We start from the raw sequence: 20146 nt of genomic DNA on the forward strand, positions 1-20146 counted from the left end.
GTTTGTGTCCCTACTAGCGGGGTAAGCGATCTCAGTACCTGTTTGTCTTTGGCCAAATCTTCCACCGGATTCTGCTTCTTAGTGGTGACAGCCGGCCCTGGCTCTGCAAATGATGCAAGTGATGCGGCAGCTGCAGCTTTCTTTCCGCCGAGCAAAGCGGGACCCCTGCTGTCTTCTGGTGAGGCGCCCTCGGTCACAGCCTCCGCAATGGGCGGAGGTGGCGCTGCCGCTGCTGCCGCTGCTGCCGCTGCTGCCGCTGCTGCTGCAGTGATTCCTGGGGCGGCAGTAGCGAAGGGAGCCGCTGCCGCCTGCTTGCTGTTCCTCGTCGAACGCGACGGATTCGGGTTCTTGGTAGACATTCCCTTGAACCGCAAAACGACGGCAGTCACTCGCTGGCTAAGACTGAGACCAATCTAACCTATCCCGGAGCTGCTGAGCAAGTCACGGAGCAACCGCCGGAGCAGCCAGGCCGGGTCAGGGAACCGGAACATCAGCGTGCTATGATAAAGGAGAACCACCAGCGCAGGTTTGTGTTTAAAAGATTGAAGGTTTGAAGGTTGAAACATTGTTGGTTTAGCACTTATGTGCTCTAGCCGCGACCATTAAGTGCCCAATTCGATTCAATTCAATTCTATTCCGTTTCGGTTCCATTCAATGCCATTCAATACCATTACGTTAGATTACAGTCCTTGCGAAGTTTGCAGGTAAATCAGGAGAGGAGCACGGAGCCTCCAGGTGAGCCGCCCAGACCTGGAGGTGTTTAGACCGAAACAGTTTATCCATCTTGTTGTTGACCCTCCTAACTGAGTTATTCAATGCTGTAATTGACAAACCCCCCCTCCATACCTTCCTGGGGACTATGTGTGACCATGCTATCGTTGAACCCGGGAGTGTTTTCGCCAGCCAACTAACTGTGTGTAGGATGCGCTCTATCAATGCCCGCCTACCCAATTTTACCAAATCATTGCCCCCTACATGTATTACCACAATGGATGGCGGTGACCTGTGCCGCCCTAACAGGTCTTCGACAAAATCTTGCAACGGGTTGATACCCAGACCTCCTTTCCCATGGAAAGATATGTTATACCATAAATTATCAGGTGTGTGAATCGCATCACCTGCCCTGAATATCTCTCCAGCCCGCCTCAAGTATGAGTGGCCCACGACCCATACCGATCGACTTCTCATCGTAGCCCACGGAGTGCTTGTTCGCTGATCCTGGGTCGACCCCAATTTCCGCCCGCGTCACAGGCTCGTGAAACTGTAATCCAAACAAAAAGACAGGCCGCGTGAGTGTGTTTCTAACACAATCATAACATATGCAATCGCACATAACGCTTGAAACAGTCCGATGACCATCTACCCAACTGTTTCACTTTGTCTGCCTGCATACCCCTGGCCGTTGCCTCTGTAGCGGCCCCTATTCTGAACGAATGCGTTCCAAAATCACCCGGGTTCAATCCCGCCGCTGCAATCGTGATTGTCAGCACTTTCTGAAACTGGAATTTCGTTAGCGGGGAGCCGTCCGCATGTCGTAGCAAGGCCCCCCCCCCACGTCGCCTCTCTCTGCTTCAAGTTAGCCTCGACGTGCTTCACTGGACAACAGTGACCACCCGGAGCGCGTTGTAATACAATGCTGCTCCCCCTTGCCTCCTGATCTGTCTTCAACCTGGCAATCGTGATCAACACTGTATCCCCCTTCACTTGAATGTGATCCCTGCGCAAGCCCCCATTTACATCTTTCTTATTTGCAGCCACGAGCTCGCTTATTCGCAGCGCCCCATAGAATTCTAGTGTAAATGCAGCCCTGAACAAGATCACCTCGTTAGGCGAGGAACATGTCTCCCCCAACTTAACCAATAAGGCCGACAATCTTTCAAATCCAATCGGATGCCTGTTATCAAGTATGCGCCCCTCCAAGCGACGCCAACCCCGCAGCGCTTTCCTGACTACAAAGGAATGTGTGGGGTCTCTGATCCCCTGGAGCTGTGCCATGAATGATATGGCGGCCTTATACCGATTAGCGGTCGCCGTTGACCGGCCTTCCTCGTGAAGTGCCACCAAAAATTGGGTAAAAGACTCCTCCTGACCCCATCTGGACCCAAAAAGGCACAGTAAGCGCGCAACGCCCCTTCGTACGCTTTCCTCGTCCTGGGCACTAGACTGGCTGCCACGAGGTTCTGTAGTCTGGGGCGCCGATTTGCCGTAGCACCTCGGAAATGGTGCCGCCATTTGCTCCGCTGAAGGTAAACACTCCCTGAAGGCCGCATTTTGAAACGAGAGAGTGCATTAGCCGCAGTATTTAGTACACCTGGTACATGTTTCGCCCTGAATTGGACATTTAATCTCAAGCATGTCAGTACAATCTCCTTCAACAACCGGAGTATCCATTTGCAGCGCGCTGCCTGCTGATTAATGCATTCAACCACAGTCATGTTATCGGACCAAAATACAACTGATCGGTTCCGAAACTCACCTGCCCAAGCACACAATGCTACCCATATCGGGAATAGTTCCAAAAACCCAATGTTGCTTGTCAGCCCACTCGTCTCCCACCACGTGGGCCATTTCTGTGCCGACCAGCGGTTACCCAGGATTGCGCCAAAACCTGTGCTGCCCTCAGAGTCTGTCCATAAACCCAACTCTGCCGACGTGGCCGGAGGCCTGCTCCAGACTACTCGGCCATTGAAGTCCGCCAAGAATGCCAGCCAAATGAGCATGTCCTGGCGAACCTTGGCCGACAGCCTTGTCCGATGGTGGCCTTCCTTGAGGTCCACCATGGCCTGCGCGATGGACCGTGAGAAAAGGCGGGCCATCGGGATGACCCTCAAGGCGAAATTCAACTGGCCCACGGTCTGCTGAAGTTGGTGCAAAGATACTTTGTCGTTCTTAATACATTGAACCAAGGAAGCCCTAAATTTGGCCATTTTTTCCGCGGGCAAGCGAAAGCAACCCTCCAGGGAGTCTATCTCAATACCCAAGAACTCCAAGGAGGTTGTTGGCCCCACCGTCTCACCTGGCGCTAACGGGACCCCAAAACGACGCATGAGCACGCAAAATTCCTGCAATGCCCGTGCACAGTCCTGAGAGCCCGCCGGGCCCACAAATAGGAAATCGTCTAGATAGTGCATCACATGCCGGTGTCCCGATGCTTTGGAGAATGCCCATTCCAGGAATGAGCTGAACATTTCAAAATAAGCACAAGAGATTGAACAACCCATCGGCATGCACATATCCATATAGTACTTCCCCTGAAACGCAAACCCCAGCAAGTGCTGATCATCAGGGTGTACAGGCAATAGTCAAAATGCAGATTCAATGTCAGATTTTGCTAACAATGCCCCAGGTCCGAGGCGATTTAACATGACGACTGCGTCATCAAAAGATGCATATCGCACACTACAGATGTTCTCATCAATTGCCTCATTTACAGATGCCCCCTTTGGGGATGACAAATTGTGAATCAGCCTGAATTCGCCCGGCTCTTTCTTGGGCACCACCCTCAAAGGGGAACAAACAAAATCCTCAGTCGGTATATCCCCAAAGTGCCCTGCAATCCACCCCAGGCGAAGCTCTTTTGCAATTTTTTCAGCGGCCACGGCCGGGTTCTGCATTACCGACAATTGATTCTTGCATACCGGGGCACCCCTAAAGTCGCCTACCGGGATCCTAAAACCATGAGAGAAACCGTCCCGCAGGGTCCCTGCGGACGCATGATCGGGGTACTTACTCAGCCAGGGGGTCAACGCCAGGATGTCCACGGGTGTCTGGTTAACCCAATGGGCCGCCGTGTCCATCCTGCTTCGCCCCTCCTCTGGTCCCCGCTCCGTTGCTCTTTGATCGGCACGTCGCCTCGGGTGTGAGGTGTTACCACAGGCTGCGCATGCGTGTCTGAACCTGCAAGTGCCTTGCGGTTTAGGACACGACCCTCAGGAGACCTAACAAATGCGAGCAGCGCTCTCTGTAGAAAGCGCTTTACTGCTGGAGGGAAACCTCGTTTTTAAAAATACCTGTGTGATATTTTCACGCTTTACTGCTGGAGGGAAACCTCGTTTTTAAAAATACCTGTTTGATATTTGATTTTGTTTAAGTAGAATTCTCCCCCGTTTTTAAACCTGTGCCTCACCCAAATACTTGCACAATAATTGTTAATACACCGCACTTTAGCGGGTCCTTGCATTCCTTACCTTCCACTCCTTTGTTATTACCGGCGGCAGCCACATTGGGGGGAAAAGCGGGACGCTTGTTGGCGCCATCTTTGTTTGCGCACTAGCTGCTCAGAGGCAGCTATTTAAGACGGCCATGCTGACGCGCAGCGTTCGCGCGCAGCTTGAGCACGCCGGAGTCACGCCAGAGTCGAGCCCATCTGTGCCCATCCGTGACCAAACGGGACCCGGAGCTACGACATCTATTTACAACCCCTGATCAGATTGCTTAACCAGATGGACTGCCATGTATATAACTACGCGGATGACACCCAAATAGTGATCCAACTTGACCAGGGTCCGGGTGGCCTCGTAAGATTGCAAAATATCTTGAAGTATACAGCCAACTGGATGTCCAGGAATTCATTAAAAATCAATCCGGATAAGGCCGAGGTACTGCCAATCACCATCGCAGGGAACCCATGGAGTGAGGATTTCTGGCCAAGAGAATTAGGGTCACCTCCGGAACCAGCAACTGTGGTCAAGAGTTTAGGCATCCAAGTGGACGGCAGGCTGTCTATGCAAAAACAAGTGAGGACGGTGGTAGGGACCTGCGTCGGCATCCTCCGACAACTTAGAAAAGTTTCACCTTTGTTGTCCTTTTCCACTCTGAGGCGAGCGGTCTCCGCCACGATCCTGGCTAGGCTAGATTATGGCAACTCGCTATATATAGGACTGCCACAAACACTTCTGAACAAGTTGCAGGTTGTCATGAACGACGCTGCTAGGCTTATCTTTAAAAAGCCAAGGAATACCCATGCATCTCCCCTTATGCAAGAACTGCACTGGCTGCCGGTTAAGCAAAGGGTGATGTTCAAAGGATTGTGCATTGTTCACAAAGCCCTGTACGGTAAGGCTCCAATGTACATGAAATCTCGCCTTATCCCCTATAGCCCAGCACGGACACTTCGATCTGCTGACGCCTCTCTTCTTATTCAACCACGTTGTAGACTGGCCACAGTAGCTGGACGTGCCTTTTCATATTTGTTCCCAACAGCCTGGAATAAGCTACCAATAGAATTACGGAAGGAGACTGATTTGTTGACCTTCCGAATAAAACTAAAAACAGTGCTTTTCCAGCAAGCATGGGGTGATTTGTAATTTTTATGAACAGTTTTCCTCCACAGTACCTGATATCTGGACCCTGATAAAGCGCTTAGAGACCCCTGGGTTATAACGCGCTATATAAATTGAAATAAATAAATAAATAAATAAATTGTAACCCCAACACACCCGGCGCTTGTTGCCATTTCCCCCCGTTCTGGCCTGCTGGTCTCCCCCATACGGTGTCCGAAAGGTCTGGGCCCGCTTCTGGTGGTAAGGCCTAAAACCAGATGGCCCACCCCCGCACCTCCGATATCCGGAGTAAACTGAGCATGCCATGCAACGGTATCCAAACGATCCCACGTTAATGTATTGTTAAATTCCTTTTCCTTTCGGAATGTAGTATCATAACCTCTCCATACATCCCCCCTGTATTTTTCATGGAAACTCGTTATCCTGCTTTGATAACATGCCAAATCCGCCAACAATTCAGGAGATTTTTCCGCCACAATTGCGACGAACACCGAGAAAGCCCTGACCCAATTCATTATTGATTCCTCTACCCAGAATTCCGCCATTTTTGCTCTCCACTCACCGGGATGCATCCATTCTTTCTGACTCTGAGCGTATTCAAACTCATGGTTGTCCGTCAATAGAGAAAACATGTTTATACATTTGTCGCCCCAAATCAATTCCTTCGTTGCCATGGGCACATGTTGCGCCAAGCGTTGCCGCCTAGAAGGTAGCACGCCATCCCCCATGATCGGGAGAGATCTCTTACCCTGTTCAACCGCTCCTTCGCAGACTGGAACCTCCGTCTTCTGGTTCTCCGGCGTCACTGCGGGTGTCTCCTGCAGAGGGGAGAAAGTACATTTCCCGCCCCAACACCCCTTGCCCGATTAAGCTGCTCAATTATTTGCCTATAGTAATTTCAACAGTGGTTCCTTCGGGTATCTGTACAATTGCTTTGAATCATATGCATGCCTTCAGCGGTAATCAACACATAACTTCAAAAATATGCTACATTAGTCATCTTTAGAGTGCAAAACCAAACACATGAAGAAGGGTCAGAGTGATTTTTAATTAAACAGTTATTTTTTCTATTCTTTTTAGTTTTCAACTGACACCTTCCGTAAGAACATAAAAAGCAATTTTTTACTTTTTTACAAAATACAAAATGCGGCGCAACAATTCAAATCAGTGTAAGAAGTGACTGAGTGTGAAATATTGTGACATTGTGACATATATCAGTGAAGGTCTATATACAAGTGAATGCGTGATTATGAGGGAGAGGGGAAAGGTTATAACAGGCCAATTCCTATCTCATTAATACTCGAGACCAACACGCTATTTCAATTAGCTATGATGTGTTGGACACGGTAAGTTGGTCCTTTGATGGTTCTGTCGACGTTTCGACCCTGTGGACACCTTATTTGTGGGTCACTGGCGGGTCTTCTTCAGGACGGGGACTGGGAAAGGATTATTGCGCCTGTTGGTTTAAAAGAGATAAAACCATCAGGTTTGGGTTTTGCACGAAAAATTATTATTGGAAGACGTAGTTACAATTTATTACCAGGTCTTCAACGAGCATACATCCTTATATTCTACTTTGTGCGGGTGTCTTCAGCAATCTAGAATCTGAATGATCAAAAAATGAGTATTATTGGACTAATTACTCAATATTAGCCATATTAGGAATTAGATCAGACCTCACGGGTGTGTAACACTCACCTATTCCGTATATCATGTGGCAATATTCAAAGGTATTTCTATTTGTAGGGTGACTGTTCTCTCTGATCATCACGATCGTTGTGCATTACTTTCAACAATCTGCAAATTTAATGTCATTTGCAAAATATTAGTAGAGTGTTTATTTTAAAAAAGGAGGGGTTCAATGGGGGTGTCTAATCATAGTTAATCATCCCGCTATGTTTTCTTGGCAGCACTCACCATTTATATATGTGTGCTTCCATATTGCTGTCTGCCATCAAATAAGCCCTCTCACATTCAATGTGGGATTCCTGTAATATTAAAACGGAAAAGTCCGTCAGATAACCTGACCACACAGGCAGAATTAAAATCTGTATAGGTCTGAGGATTTTCAGCGCTTACTTTAATTATGTTGTTTCCTTCGTCCGACCAGGATTCAAAACTCGTCCACTCGGCCGAGCAGTGCCGATTAGTGGAATGCGAGTCACAGAAGCGGTAGTTAACAACTTCCGCGTTCGCCTCGAGGACGTCGGCGTTGGCGTTGCCTGGCAACAACGCGCAAGACAAGGCACGCGTCCGGGTGACGTCAGCCCGTCTAGGTTGAAACTATTGCCGAATCAGTTACATGAAGCCTCTCGTTGCTAGGCGATTAGTGCGAGAGGTTCAACAGACTTTGATGATATTAAACAGCGGTGTTTGGACACGAAGCCTCTCGTTGCTGGGTGATCAGTCCGAGAAAGGCTGAACAGACTTTGGGGATATTAAACAGCGGTGTTTGGACTTCTACATTTATTCATTGACCGATACTTGGTAGATTAAGGGAACGGAAAGGTTATTATAATCATTGAAACGAGACACAGTGGAATATTAACATATCTTAATGGCAAAGTCAAAACCCTTCCATGGCGACAATTAACGTTATCATGATCCATGCACATTATATTTGAAACCCATACAACGTTAACGTGATCAATGCACATTATATTTAAAAAACATACAACGTTAGGTTTCCTTCTCCTTTCTGCTAGCGATGTGATATTTTTAAGCTAGACTATTCAGAGATGTTTTGGTCAAAGATAAGGCAGCAGATATACTTATAGCCAAACATTCACAGCTGTCCCATTTGTCTCGCTGTTTCTTCTCTCTCATTCAGCCCCTGTGAGACACTGTTCAAAGAATGTATCCATCTTATAGCCAAACATTCACAGCTGTCCCATTTGTCTCGCTGTTTCTTCTCTCTCATTCAGCCCCTGTGAGACACTGTTCAAAGAATGTATCCATCTACACTCCTTATAGCTCAATGCCTTCACTATAGATCCACCCCTTGGGCCTATGGTTACCTTTTCCACCACTCTCCACTTGATCTCCTCAGGCTTATGTTTATAGGTGTTATAATGCTCAACTAGTGGGGCCCCAATAGTGTTGCATCTAATTCGGCTCATATGCTGCAATATTCTTATTTTGACTTTTTGTGTAGTTTGTCCTACGTAAAGCAACCCACATGGACAAGTGATGGTGTATATCACATGGGTACTGTTGCAATTCGTAAACTGTGTCAATTTGTATGTTCTGGAGTTATGTGTGAAGCTGGATCCTTCCTGGCAAAGATCACACACCTTGCAACTGCCACATTTGTGGTTGCCAACCACCGGTGGCAAATTCAACATGCTTCTTAAGTCTTGTTGTTTGGGTGGATTGAGAAACGCACTGACCACTACATCCTTGATGTTCCGTCCCCGTTTGAATGCAAATAGTGGCTGCTCCTCCATCTGTAGGTCACTCGCCACCAGATTCCAGTACTTCTTTATAGTTTTTTTGATGTCCTCACTTTTGGTATTATATGTGGTTACACATACCAGGTTCTTCATGTCGTCTGTCTTCTCCTTTGGTTCCAGCAATTGTTCACGTGGTTGGTACCATGCGCGTTTTCTCGCTTTTTTTAGCAAGCTCGATGGATATCCACGTCCCCTCAGTCGCAATGTCAGGTCTTCTATAGCCTGGAAGAAGTCCTGTCGTCTATAGCAGTTCCTTCTTACCCTCAGATACTGTCCGTAGGGTAAATTGTCTCTTAGGTTCCTGGGATGATGTGATCTATACATCAGGAGTGTATTTCTTCCCATTGGTTTGCGGAACAAATCGGTATACAGTTGACCATTTTCAACCTTAAATGTAAGGTCCAGGAAGTCAATCGATTCAGAGTTGCTAGTCATCGTAAATTGGATATCATTACTCCTGGTATTTATCCAAGTATAGAAGTCTTTCAGTTCCATTTCTGTTCCCGACCAAATCATAAGCACATCATCAATGTATCGTTTCCATACATCAATGTTGCGCAGGTAGGGGTTGCTAAGGTCATACAGATGCTCCTCTTCGTAGTGATCCATAAAGATGTTAGCCAAACTAGGAGCATAAGTAGCCCCCATGGCTACTCCTTTACATTGATAGTAGAATTGATTCCTAAAAACAAAGAAATTTTTCTTCATCGCAATCTCAAGGAGGTTCATCAGGAATTCAGTCGGTATCCAGTGGGGTCTCTCTCTTCTGTCAAGCGTTTTCGTAATGACTTCCATTGCAGTGGTCTGGGGAATAGAGGTGTACAAAGATGACACATCTAGCGTTACCATCATCTGTTTCTTGCTGTCAAATGGTTGACCCTCCAGGAGCTGTATAATGTGCATACTGTCCCGTACATAAGATTTAGTATGTGTGACCCACGGTTGCAGAAAGTGGTCAATAAATCTGTTAAGTGGCTCCAGAATCGAGCCACAACCCGATACTATGGGTCTACCGGGAGGCTTCTCAAGTCCCTTATGCACCTTGGGGAGTGTGTATATTGTTGGAATTCTTGGTTCACGTTGATTGAGGAAATCATACTCATTCTGGCTTAGAAAGCCCATATCGATTCCATTTTTAGTTACTGTCTCAATCAGTGTCTTTATTTCAGAGGTCGGATCTCCTCTGATCTTGTTATAACTGTCCTGCACTTGGAGTTGCCCATTAATCTCATCAATGTAGTCTTGTGTATTTTGTACCACAATTGCACCCCCCTTGTCCGCAGCTTTTATTACTATGGCTTCATTATGTGACAGTTCATAAAGTGCATCCTTTTCTTCTTTACTTGTGTTGTATTGTATATATCTTCGTTCTTCCAGTGATTGCATGACTTCTTCTAAGACCACTTTTTCAAAGGCCAATATTCTTTCACTCATGGTGAATGAGGCTGGGGTAAACGTAGAGACTGGTCTAAATATCGTTGCCGTTCTTGTGGGTGATGAGTCATTTTTAGTGAAGAAGTATTTCAGTCTGATTTTTCTGAAAAATCTCTGCAGTTCTAACCTCACTTGGAATGAGTCTGGGATAGTTGTTGGCACAAATGAAAGCCCTCTGGATAGAACATTTCTTTCTGCGTCCGTTAGGGTATAGTTAGATAGATTGATCACTGGATCAAGATTTTGTGTGGGGGTATTGTTATCTTGACTTGGGAGTGCTATTGTCAACAGGCGGTTAGGGTCAAGAGTAGTTTCGACTTGTACCTCCGAATTCTGGCCCGGTGTATCTTCAATTAGTTGTAGTGACATGTGTTCAGGGATTTGCGATGGTGCTGTGCTAACTTTAGAAATATGTTGACCTCCATTGTCGCCCAGTCCCTCTGAACCAGATGAATTTAGATGGTTTGTAACCCCTGATGTACTTGGAATCTCATTATCGTGGAGCCTCACCAGCGATATGTCTGCCTCCTTGTAGATATCTCCCCATGTGTATCTGGTTGATAAAACCTGACCCGGGATGTGCCCTGCATTGACCTCCCCCGCCCCCATCTCCTTGGGCGATCCCAATTCTGTTGTCTCCCCCCGCCTCTGTTTCCTCTGGAGGGACCTTCCCCTAAAAAAGGGTCCTGTGCCTGATAATTTGAGTTACTAGTAGAGGGTTGGTTGATGTCTGAATCAGAGCCACTCCCTGCGGAAGAGTTAGAGAATGTATGGAACCTACGTGGTCCCTGTCTTCCTCTGTTTGTAAAGAAACCCTGGGTGTCCTGCTGGTAATAGTTATCTGCTAAGTATGGATATGTAACCTTTTTATCGTAGTTCTTGACGTCTTTTGCTAGTTTGTCAAGCTTTCTACCTAATGTGATTGTATTGAATTCAGCCAATGTTTTCTCAGCGCGCTCCAACGCCTCCTTCGCGTTGGTGAGGGCTGAGTCACCCAGGATCTCAGTTTTTAAGTCAGCTATTTCCTGTATTAGTTTCCTCACGTACTCAATGGCCGTCTCAACTCCAAGCACCATCCAGTGCCTGGAGCAGTTGTTGGCCACGTGACTAAAACCTTCCCGAAATTTAGGAACGTCTATAAATATACCTGGCTCATTCCGAACCTGTAGGCCCAGTGGAATTATATTGGCTTCCAGGTATTTGGTCAAAACATGACCATGCAGTCGTGACCTGATCAACTTTTTCTCCAACCGCTCAAGTTTGGCCAGTTTCTCATTCAATCCGGCATCTACCGATAACCTCTCGCTCCCTAACAGGAAACTAGAAGTACCTTGATCCCGAATCAATTTTGCTATATAATCCTCAGTGTATGAAAGAATTTCTTTATCAGACATAGTAGAGTATATAAGATATTGGTTAGAAAAGATTTTTACATTAATAACGTACACTACAATACAACATTCAATGAGAGTAAAGGAACCCTCGCAGGCAAGACACCTGCACTCTAACAAGAATAATTCTTACGGGGTAATTTGCCTAGCTTCCTCAGCGGGTTCTACCGCCGGCGCAGACCCTGCGGCCCCCTTTTTTAGCCATGGCAGGACCGCCGCCAGGTGCGCGGCCAACTCAGGGGGTATCTGCTCCTTCTCCAGTGGGGTTACAATCACTGGGATCGGCAGGCCCCCATCAGTCGGGACCACCACCGGAACTACAGGTGTAGTCGGTGCTACCGGGGCCCCATCGGGCACAGGTGCGGATGGTGCTACCGGGACCTCCTCGGGCAGCGGAGCGTCCAAGGCCCCTTTCTTGCCTCTCTTGCTCTTCCCTCTGCCACCTGGTGTGACATTCGGCAGGGCAGGACCCCGAGTCCTCTTCGGCCCTCCTGAGGGCCCTGCCTGTGCCTCTACCTTTCTCTGCAGCTCGGCCAAGTTGCGACCCAGTTGGTCCACCTTACCAAACCTCCTATCCATCGATGAAACCTTGTTCACCAGTGTGCGTAGCAAGCGCTCCATCTCGACGCCCTTTGCGATCTTTTTCCCCAGCATCTCCGCTCTTGTTTTGTTTCGCAAATCCGCTTAACCACAGCTCTCCGGACTCCAAAAACGCTTCTCAGGAACTGAAAGAGAAAGACACACGATTACCACGCTCAAAATCGCTACTTGCTCTCGTTGAGGGCTCACAGGCGTCGAGTGGTGCAGCCTCCAAAGCGCGAGAACAAGAGGACGCCTGCTCAGACCTCCTCGCCTTTTAAGCTTCCAGCGGGGGGCGGGGCGGCATCCTCCTTCCGGCCCGGAAATACACGGACTTCCGGGCCCGGAGTCATAGGACCTCCTTCTTAGGCGGCGGGGGCGTTCTCCGACCACGCCACTTTGGGCATACCAGTCGGGTCACGCCCCCCGCCCACAAAGGTTCCTCGGGTGGGCGGGGCACCCAGCCATACGTTCGGGGGGACCGAGTGGTCTCCCCTTTCCATGCCCCTTGTATAACAGTGTGATTCTAGGATCTTTTGAAGGTGGTAACCATCGCCATCCATCTACAAAGATCACCCTGGATGCTACCAGTTGATCTTGTTCATTGTATAGAAATCAGTCTTGAGCATGAACACATTTTACATTAAAACTAAAAACATGTTCCTAAATGTTATCCTGATCCTAACCTTCTTTTCTGTCCTACCTTATGAGCGTGTATTTGAATCCATAGACTGTTTATCTATCCAAGAAAAAATATTACCCTACCTTCAACAAGTTATCCTTGAGAAACCGGCCACCCTGTCCAAGAAAATTAAGAAGTTATTGCTCAAGACAGTACGGTTTGTCTTTCGTGCAAGTGGATTACATGTAACAATGTCTTTTTAGGTTTTGCCTGTCGAAAGCTGCGCAAGCAGCGTTTCACACAGGCGAAATCTTATGTCAACAGTATGTTGGCCTAGTCCCGCCTCTGTCTTCCATTGGCTAGCTCCATAAATGGAGGCTTGCCATTGAAAGACAGATCTGTCCGTCAATGCCGGAGCAGATTTGTGGGCGTTCCGGCGATTTTTAGGCTTTCTGCCCACGTCATGCGGCGGTGGGCGGGTTATTTTTTTTTGGGGTCTTGGCATCCTTCGTCCCACCAGCCTGCTCGCTCTCCCTGTGAGGATGCAGACCCGACCCGCTCCCTACTCCAAGCTGGGGTGGGCTGCGCGATGTCACTTTCCTTACAGGTAAGTGGAAGTGACGAACTGAACGGAAGTAAGAAAACGACCGTAAGGCTGCCCGAGGACGGAAAGCTACGGCTGCTTTCGGTGATTATTCGTGAGCATTGGTGAACCCGGGCCGCGGTGAGTGTGGTGCTCTTTCTTTGCAGGCTTAATGTTGGCCACCAGCTACAGTGACGGGGTGCAGGGCGAGAGCCGTGTAGGTGGGACTGAGTAGTGAGACCTGGGAGGGGTGCGGCGAGAGGCGCGGCCGCTGCTCTGCGGGGGTGGGTGGCAGGCCGTGCCTGCTCCCCCACAAAATCAATCAATCGGGGTATACAGTCCTCGTATATCGGTCTCTTCTCAAACGAGGAGCATGCAATTCAGAAACGTATACTTCCGCTGGCCTGATGGCCTCTGGTGCCGGGATGGGGCTGGCGCATACCGCAGGGCTCCTGGGAGGGTCTGCCATTCACCCAAGCTGCGCGTTGGTTTTTTTTGTATAGATCGAATGTTTTAGGTTATTTGTCTCCCCTTTAGAATTTCCCTTCCGGAAGAAGGTTTTGTGTGTCACTACATCTGCCTTCCGCCGGATAGCCACCACGCTACTCTGCCCCACCAGTGGCCCTTCCTGGTAGGTGTACCAGGAAATTCGGGGCATCCGGACCCTTTACATCGATAACCACTGCTCTGCATCCTCGCGCCAGACAAGAAGTTTGAGCTTTGCTGCCAGGTACTGCAAATTGGTTTTTGCTCTGCCCACTCCATCCGTAGTCCGAAAACGTTAGGGCCCTGGTGCTTTCCCTTTCTAATCTTTATTCCTCAATATTGCATCCGTACCTTCTCCATTGACATCTCCAACCCTTAAAAAAATAAAAAAAAATAATCCTCCCACACATGGAGTCTGCATAAACGCTAGGCCATTACGCCCTGAGACCTCATCCCCACTCAGAAGCTCGGCAGCTTCCAAATCTCATTAGGGCGTCTGGGCACCGCCCCACCACTCCACTGAGCCCTCCTCACCTGTCGGACGCGAGTAGCAGAGATGGAGGCCACAGGCAAACCGAGTCTGTTCCAGGAGTAATAGAGCCCCCCCATGGGCGGAACTCAGCAGGAAAACAAAACTCCTGCTCGAGTGGGCCTGGATGTGTATTTGAATTATACTGAGTTCATGGCCCAATCGGTTATTTCAAGTGACAATGGGCTAGCAAAGAACAAAGCGCAACGACACTGTGGGCTTTCAGTACACTACTGCCAGTCCTTGTTACATGCAAACTAAACTTTATTTTAGATTCCTCTATAACAAGTCCACTGTTTCTTAGCTGGCTGGTGCACAACTACCTGCAGAGAGGGGAAAAAGATGTTGACCTCATGTAAGGCCCCACAAAGTACCCCCTCGGCCTGCCCCTTCCCTGCCCTCTTCGACAAGGTCGTCTACCAACTCACCGCTCTTTAACTGTGCTATGGTAAACACTGTCCGCACGAAGCAAAAAAGTGTTCCTTCTGAAATAAAAATAGAAAGTTATTCGTATAAATTGTAGCATCTACGATCTTCATTTCCAAAGCATCTTTATGTACAAGGACATGAGGGACATACAGGGGTGACATTCTTATGATGCATAACTGTTGTTTCATTCAAAAACACATATAGTTTTCATGATGGTGTTTACCAACAATTTGTTTTTCTAAAGTACAATTTTACTAAATTGGACCCCGCCCTGGGTAACATTGCTGTCCCAGCCGTGCAGTTGTCACTCACGTGTTTAAAGATTTAAATAAGGTACATTGGAGGTAATGTCACCCGTTACGCAGAGCGTTTAGGTTTAGTTCTGAAATCAGTTAAGCTTCATGAAAAACGTTCTGAAGGGTGGCTGCCGAAAGTACCATCAACTGTGCAGAACACGCATCGAATTCACTGGCACATGGTGTACAAATACGTCACGTTTTTAAGTTCTCAGAAGTTAGGAAGTGAGAAATGTAGGTCGACACCTATCTCCAGAAAGGGCATCTATAGAATCCACCCCACTTGGCCCACCCGAACCAGTCCTGTCTGCTCTCCATATCCCGTGACAATTACTTAACCTCGCCAGTAATAAACAAATCCCGCCTAAGCCGTGTTGTGATTGGGCTCAGCAGCTGTATTGACAGGCCGGGCTCTCGGGGTGGACAGGACCCTCCCATGTGGATTTAGCTGCAGGACAACACTGCCTGTCCAGAAGGCCCAGACACCTGGAGGACACCTTTAAGCCGCCTCCCAGCCGATTTGTACTTCAGAGGTGCCCTGGTGAGCCCCCCGTTGTAAGACGCAGACGCTAATTGGCTCAAGCAGCTTGTAAATCACTTTCTACAGGCGATGGGCGGCAGTGAGCTGACGCCTGCAGTGAACTGGGGATCGGCGGCCCCAACAGAGCTCAGAGCGGTAGAAAAACAACTCTTACATTTTACCCAGAATCATAGCAGTAGAGACAAGTAAAAAAAAAGGAAACCTCAATTTCTGATAAACTTAACTGTTGCCTGTCGCGGATTACCAGATGCGCTTTCTTATTTGACAGCATTCATTTTCTGGTTTCATCCTTTCGCTCACAACCTTCTCTGTATTGCCAGATCTATGTGTATCTCGTGATCCTGTAGTCTCACATCCCTGGCCTTGTTGCTAAGTGCAGGTGCTTGTACACTTCTTGCTTCGTGTTCAAGGTCCATCTTAGCTCATAACACAGTGCAAGGCATCTTGAGCACAAGGAAAGGAGTAACTTTAGTGTCACCTTCCATACCCAAGCAGAACCAACTTCCAACCATCTCACCATTCTTCTGTTTCCAACTGTTTCCGTTTGTGTCCAACTTGACCTTTACATGCGGCCCCTCCTTGTAAACAGCAGCAGTGTGTGGGGCTCGCAGTGTGTGGGGCTCGCAGTGTGTGTGTGGGGGCCTCTGAGGGGGGGCTCTCTGTGGGTGTGGCTCTCTGTGGGTGTGTGTGTGTGGCATTTGCGAGAGATTAAGCTATTGGCATTGTTAAATGACAATGCCATTTATTTATGTTTTCAAAACCAACACATAAATAAAAATGTTGTCATTTACAATGCCAATAGCTCTAAAATTTGCAAAGGCGAAACCGTTGCATTGTAAATGCTTGTTTAAATATCTGTTTGGTGCCAGTGACTTTAATTTCTGCCTTTGGGATTCTATGTTACAAGTCCATAGGGTGCATGTATCCTTTGTGAGCTTAATAAAATGTTGACAATTCTATAAATCCTCACTCCTACATCCAAGTTCTCTCAGGCTACAATTCTACACTCTGCTCTGTATGAAAAACAGCTCAACATTTTCAAAATTCTGCAACTCTGCATTGATTTGGCTTGTAAATTATATTTTGGGAAATTTTCATGTATTAAGTATTTAATTTTAATACTATAGGTGATTGAAATTACTGACGAAGAAAGGAAGATTTAGCACCAGGCAACTGAAGTCAGTGCCATAAGAAGGATTATTTTGAAAAACTGAAGGACATCCAGCCTTCTACGTTTAAACCATTTCCAAAATCTAGGTGTGGCGAGGAAGTGGGAGCTGAGGAAAGTACTGTACTGTAAGTGAAGTCTCTAATTTAGCATTTCATTAACCCAGAGCAAAGCCAAATCTGTGCACAGAATAACCTTCATCTAAAACATCATGTAATTCCAGAGAGGAAGCACACACTGCATAAAAGAAAGTTATAACAAAAGGTTTCTTCTGCAGACCATCAAAGAAAAGACGCTGAGAGAAGACTCCGAAGCTGACACGTTAACAACCAAAAGATTGGGAAATTACCTTTGTTCAACAACCGTTTTTAACCAGTTACGCAAGTTTGAGACTATCTGACTCTGGGTAGAAAACCACGCCCCACTCTGCTCACTCTTGTGAAAACCTTAAAAATTCACCACTTTATTGTGTTCATGACCATCTCAGATTGTTTCCTTTTTATTGTGTGCTGTTCTGTAATTCTATGTAAATCGCCTCAACATTATCTGTTGTGCATGAGTGAGATGTAAAACTGTTAAATATAAAAATGGATTAAATGAGCACAGTTGCGCTAGAGGTAATGTAAATAAATCCTCGTCTTCAGAACTACAAACCTTAACCTTACACCAAACATAGAAAGGGTAAAAGGAACTGATGTTCTGAGACTCGTGATCCACAATCGTACTGTGCACGTTCTAACGCCCTCAGTTACTGCCATTACGTCAGTGCAAAAAAGGTACTTATCAGTTTAATTAATAAATATCAGACTAACACCTTATCACTGCATTGCTAAGAACCTATACAAATAGATTTGAGAAAATCTTCAGTCACAAAATAAGTTGCTGCTGGATAGGCTATAACCTAAAGACTATTATCTGCTAGAAATATTTCGACAGGTGTTACAGGGCTGCTTTCAGACATATTTTGCTCAATTGAAGTGTTAAGAAAATTACACACAATTTCTTTTAGAGATAAATGCTGAACATTATCTAAACAAGCCCAACTCTAACATCGGGTTCACTCTTACTGTGGCATATAAGCAAAAGAAAACTAAACGTAGAGATATTAACTCTAGGAATACACGTTATAAAAAAAACGGACTGTGAGAACAAATTCAGTGTTCAAAACCGCCTCAATCAAGGCAAAATAACCTAAGTTGGGGAAAAAAGTTACATGTGCCAAAAAAGATACAGCCATAAATCTCATCTCACTGAATTTGAGAGAATGCACACTGGGGGAAACCACTCTCAGTGCAAAGTATGCCAAAAAAGTTTCAGGCATAAATCTTATCTCACTGTGCATATGAGAATCCACACTGGGGAAAAACCTTATCAGTGCTCTGAATGCCAGAAAAGGTTTAGTATCAAAGCGAGTCTATATCGACATGCATTAACCCACTCTGTGGAAAAACCTTACCAGTGCGCTGAATGCCCAAAAAGTTTCAGCCGTAAATCTTATCTCACTGAGCATTTGAGAATCCACACTGGGGAAAAACCTTATCAGTGCTCTGAATGCCAGGAAAGGTTTAGTATCAAAGCGAGTCTATATCGACATGCATTAACCCACTCTGTGGAAAAACCTTATCAGTGCGCTGAATGCCAGAAATGTTTCAGTGACAAAAGAGCACTTACTATACATACAAGGACCCACACTGGGGAAAAACCTTACCAGTGCTCTGAATGCCAAAAATGTTTCAGTTACCAAAGTATTCTCACTTGGCATAGAAGAACCCACACTGGGGAAAAATCTTTTCAGTGCTCTGAATGCCAGAAATGTTTTATTGACAAAAGCAGTCTCGCTTGGCATATAAGAACACACACTGGGTATAAACCTTTTCAGTGCTCTGAATGCCAGAAATGTTTCAGTATAAAAAGCAGTCTCACTCAGCATATAAGAATCCACACTGGGGAAAAGCCTTATCAGTGCTCTGAATGCCAGATATGTTTCATTCAAAAAAGCAGTCTCACTCAGCATATAAGAACCCACACTGGGGAAAAACCTTATCAGTGCTCTGAATGCCACAGATGTTTCAGTGAAAAAATCAGTCTCACTCAGCATATAAGAACCCACACTGGGGAAAAGCCTTATCAATGCTCTGAATGCCACAGATGTTTCAGTGAAAAATTCAGTCTCACTCAGCATATAAGAACCCACACTGGGGAAAAGCCTTATCAATGCTCTGAATGCCACAGATGTTTCAGTGAAAAAAGCAGTCTCACTTACCATATAAGAATCCACACTGGGGAAAAGCCTTATCAGTGCTCTGAATGCCAAAAATGTTTCAGCCAAAAATCTCAACTCAGTAAACATGTGAGAATCCACACTGGTGAATAAAATTATCAGTGCTCTAAATGTCAGAAAAGATTCAGAGGTAGAGATGGTTACAAGCGCCATAAGAAAACACACCATCAAAATAATTCAGTGCTCCAAGTGCCAGAAAAGCATCCATTTTAAACGCATTCTCACTCTACATGAGCAGACGCACAGAGGGGGAAAAACATTACCAATGCAGTGAATGCCAGAAATTCCTATTTGATTGGCACAGCCTCGCTAACCATAAGCGACTCCATACTGATGAAAAACCTTATGAGTGCTTTCAGTGGCGTCACTAGGGGGGTGCAGGGGGTGCGGACCGCACCGGGTGTCACCGCATCATGGGGTGTCACCAATCTGGTTAGTTAGCCTCAGCCTCGCCCTCACGGTACCTCTCTGCTGCGGCTGCCTGCCAGTGCTTCACTGCTTTTTATTTATAGTGCATCAGCATCTGTGCAAGCCTTGATTGAAGCCGCCGCCCACCGCAACTTTGTCTCAGCGCACCGAGTTGCGCACCTGCTTACAAAATAAAAATATTATACTACTCTGCAGTCAGTACAGTGATTGTGCACTGCAGCCACTGGCCAAGCACGCACGCACACTACGCACCAGTGGGGTCGGTGATGATTCAGATGCGTGGTGTACCCACCCAGTTTGGGTCCCAGGGCCGTCAATCTTTAGCGCTACCAATGACAGCCCTGGGACAGCCCCCGCGCGCTGTGCTCCTCTGACGAGACTCGGAGACGGCAGCGCAGGGGAGTGCGTGTAGTGCTTCGCGCTGCTGCTAGAAATAAAGAATTCATGTGTGTGCCAGCAGCCTGAGCCATCTTCTTTGATATCCCGAGCGGAGGAGCGCCGTCGTCTCCCCTTCAAATTTGGGACAGTGGCCTGGGACTGGGACTGACTTGGGTTCGGAGGCAGTCGGTCACGGACGGTGAGAGAGAGAATAGAGAAATATCATTTTTAGAATGAAGTTTTGAACTCAATGAAGTGAGAAATGT

The 20146-nt window shown here is 47.0% G+C and overlaps 1 protein-coding gene and 1 long non-coding RNA gene across 3 annotated transcripts in view; both read left to right on the forward strand.

Moving 5' to 3' along the window:
• LOC147666014 (uncharacterized) overlaps window positions 1-17033 on the forward strand; it is a 57740-nt gene extending 40707 nt beyond the window's left edge. Inside the window, exon 3 of the long non-coding RNA XR_015304940.1 lies at window positions 16752-17033. This is a non-coding gene — a long non-coding RNA (uncharacterized LOC147666014). The remainder of the gene's footprint in view (window positions 1-16751) is intronic.
• A 972-nt stretch (window positions 17034-18005) lies between these two features.
• On the forward strand, window positions 18006-19166 carry LOC147666015 (uncharacterized). Of its 2 annotated transcripts, XM_086949323.1 has the most exons (3): window positions 18057-18187; window positions 18272-18372; window positions 18457-19166. In XM_086949323.1, exons 1-3 carry the CDS (start codon window positions 18057-18059, stop codon window positions 19164-19166), a joined length of 942 nt encoding a protein of 313 aa, XP_086805449.1. The 2 variants fall into 2 exon arrangements, with proteins under 2 accessions (XP_086805448.1, XP_086805449.1); XM_086949322.1 differs by having other exon boundaries at window positions 18006-19166.
• Window positions 19167-20146: the final 980 nt, after the last annotated feature.

The sequence above is a fragment of the Lissotriton vulgaris genome, unplaced genomic scaffold (assembly GCF_964263255.1).
Source record: "Lissotriton vulgaris unplaced genomic scaffold, aLisVul1.2 SCAFFOLD_1209, whole genome shotgun sequence".
NCBI classification, from domain to species: domain Eukaryota; kingdom Metazoa; phylum Chordata; class Amphibia; order Caudata; family Salamandridae; genus Lissotriton; species Lissotriton vulgaris.

Bases quoted from the DNA above. Each gene is read 5' to 3' on its own strand.
- LOC147666015 (XM_086949322.1), top strand. From the start codon at position 18,006: ATGTGCCAAAAAAGATACAGCCATAAATCTCATCTCACTGAATTTGAG.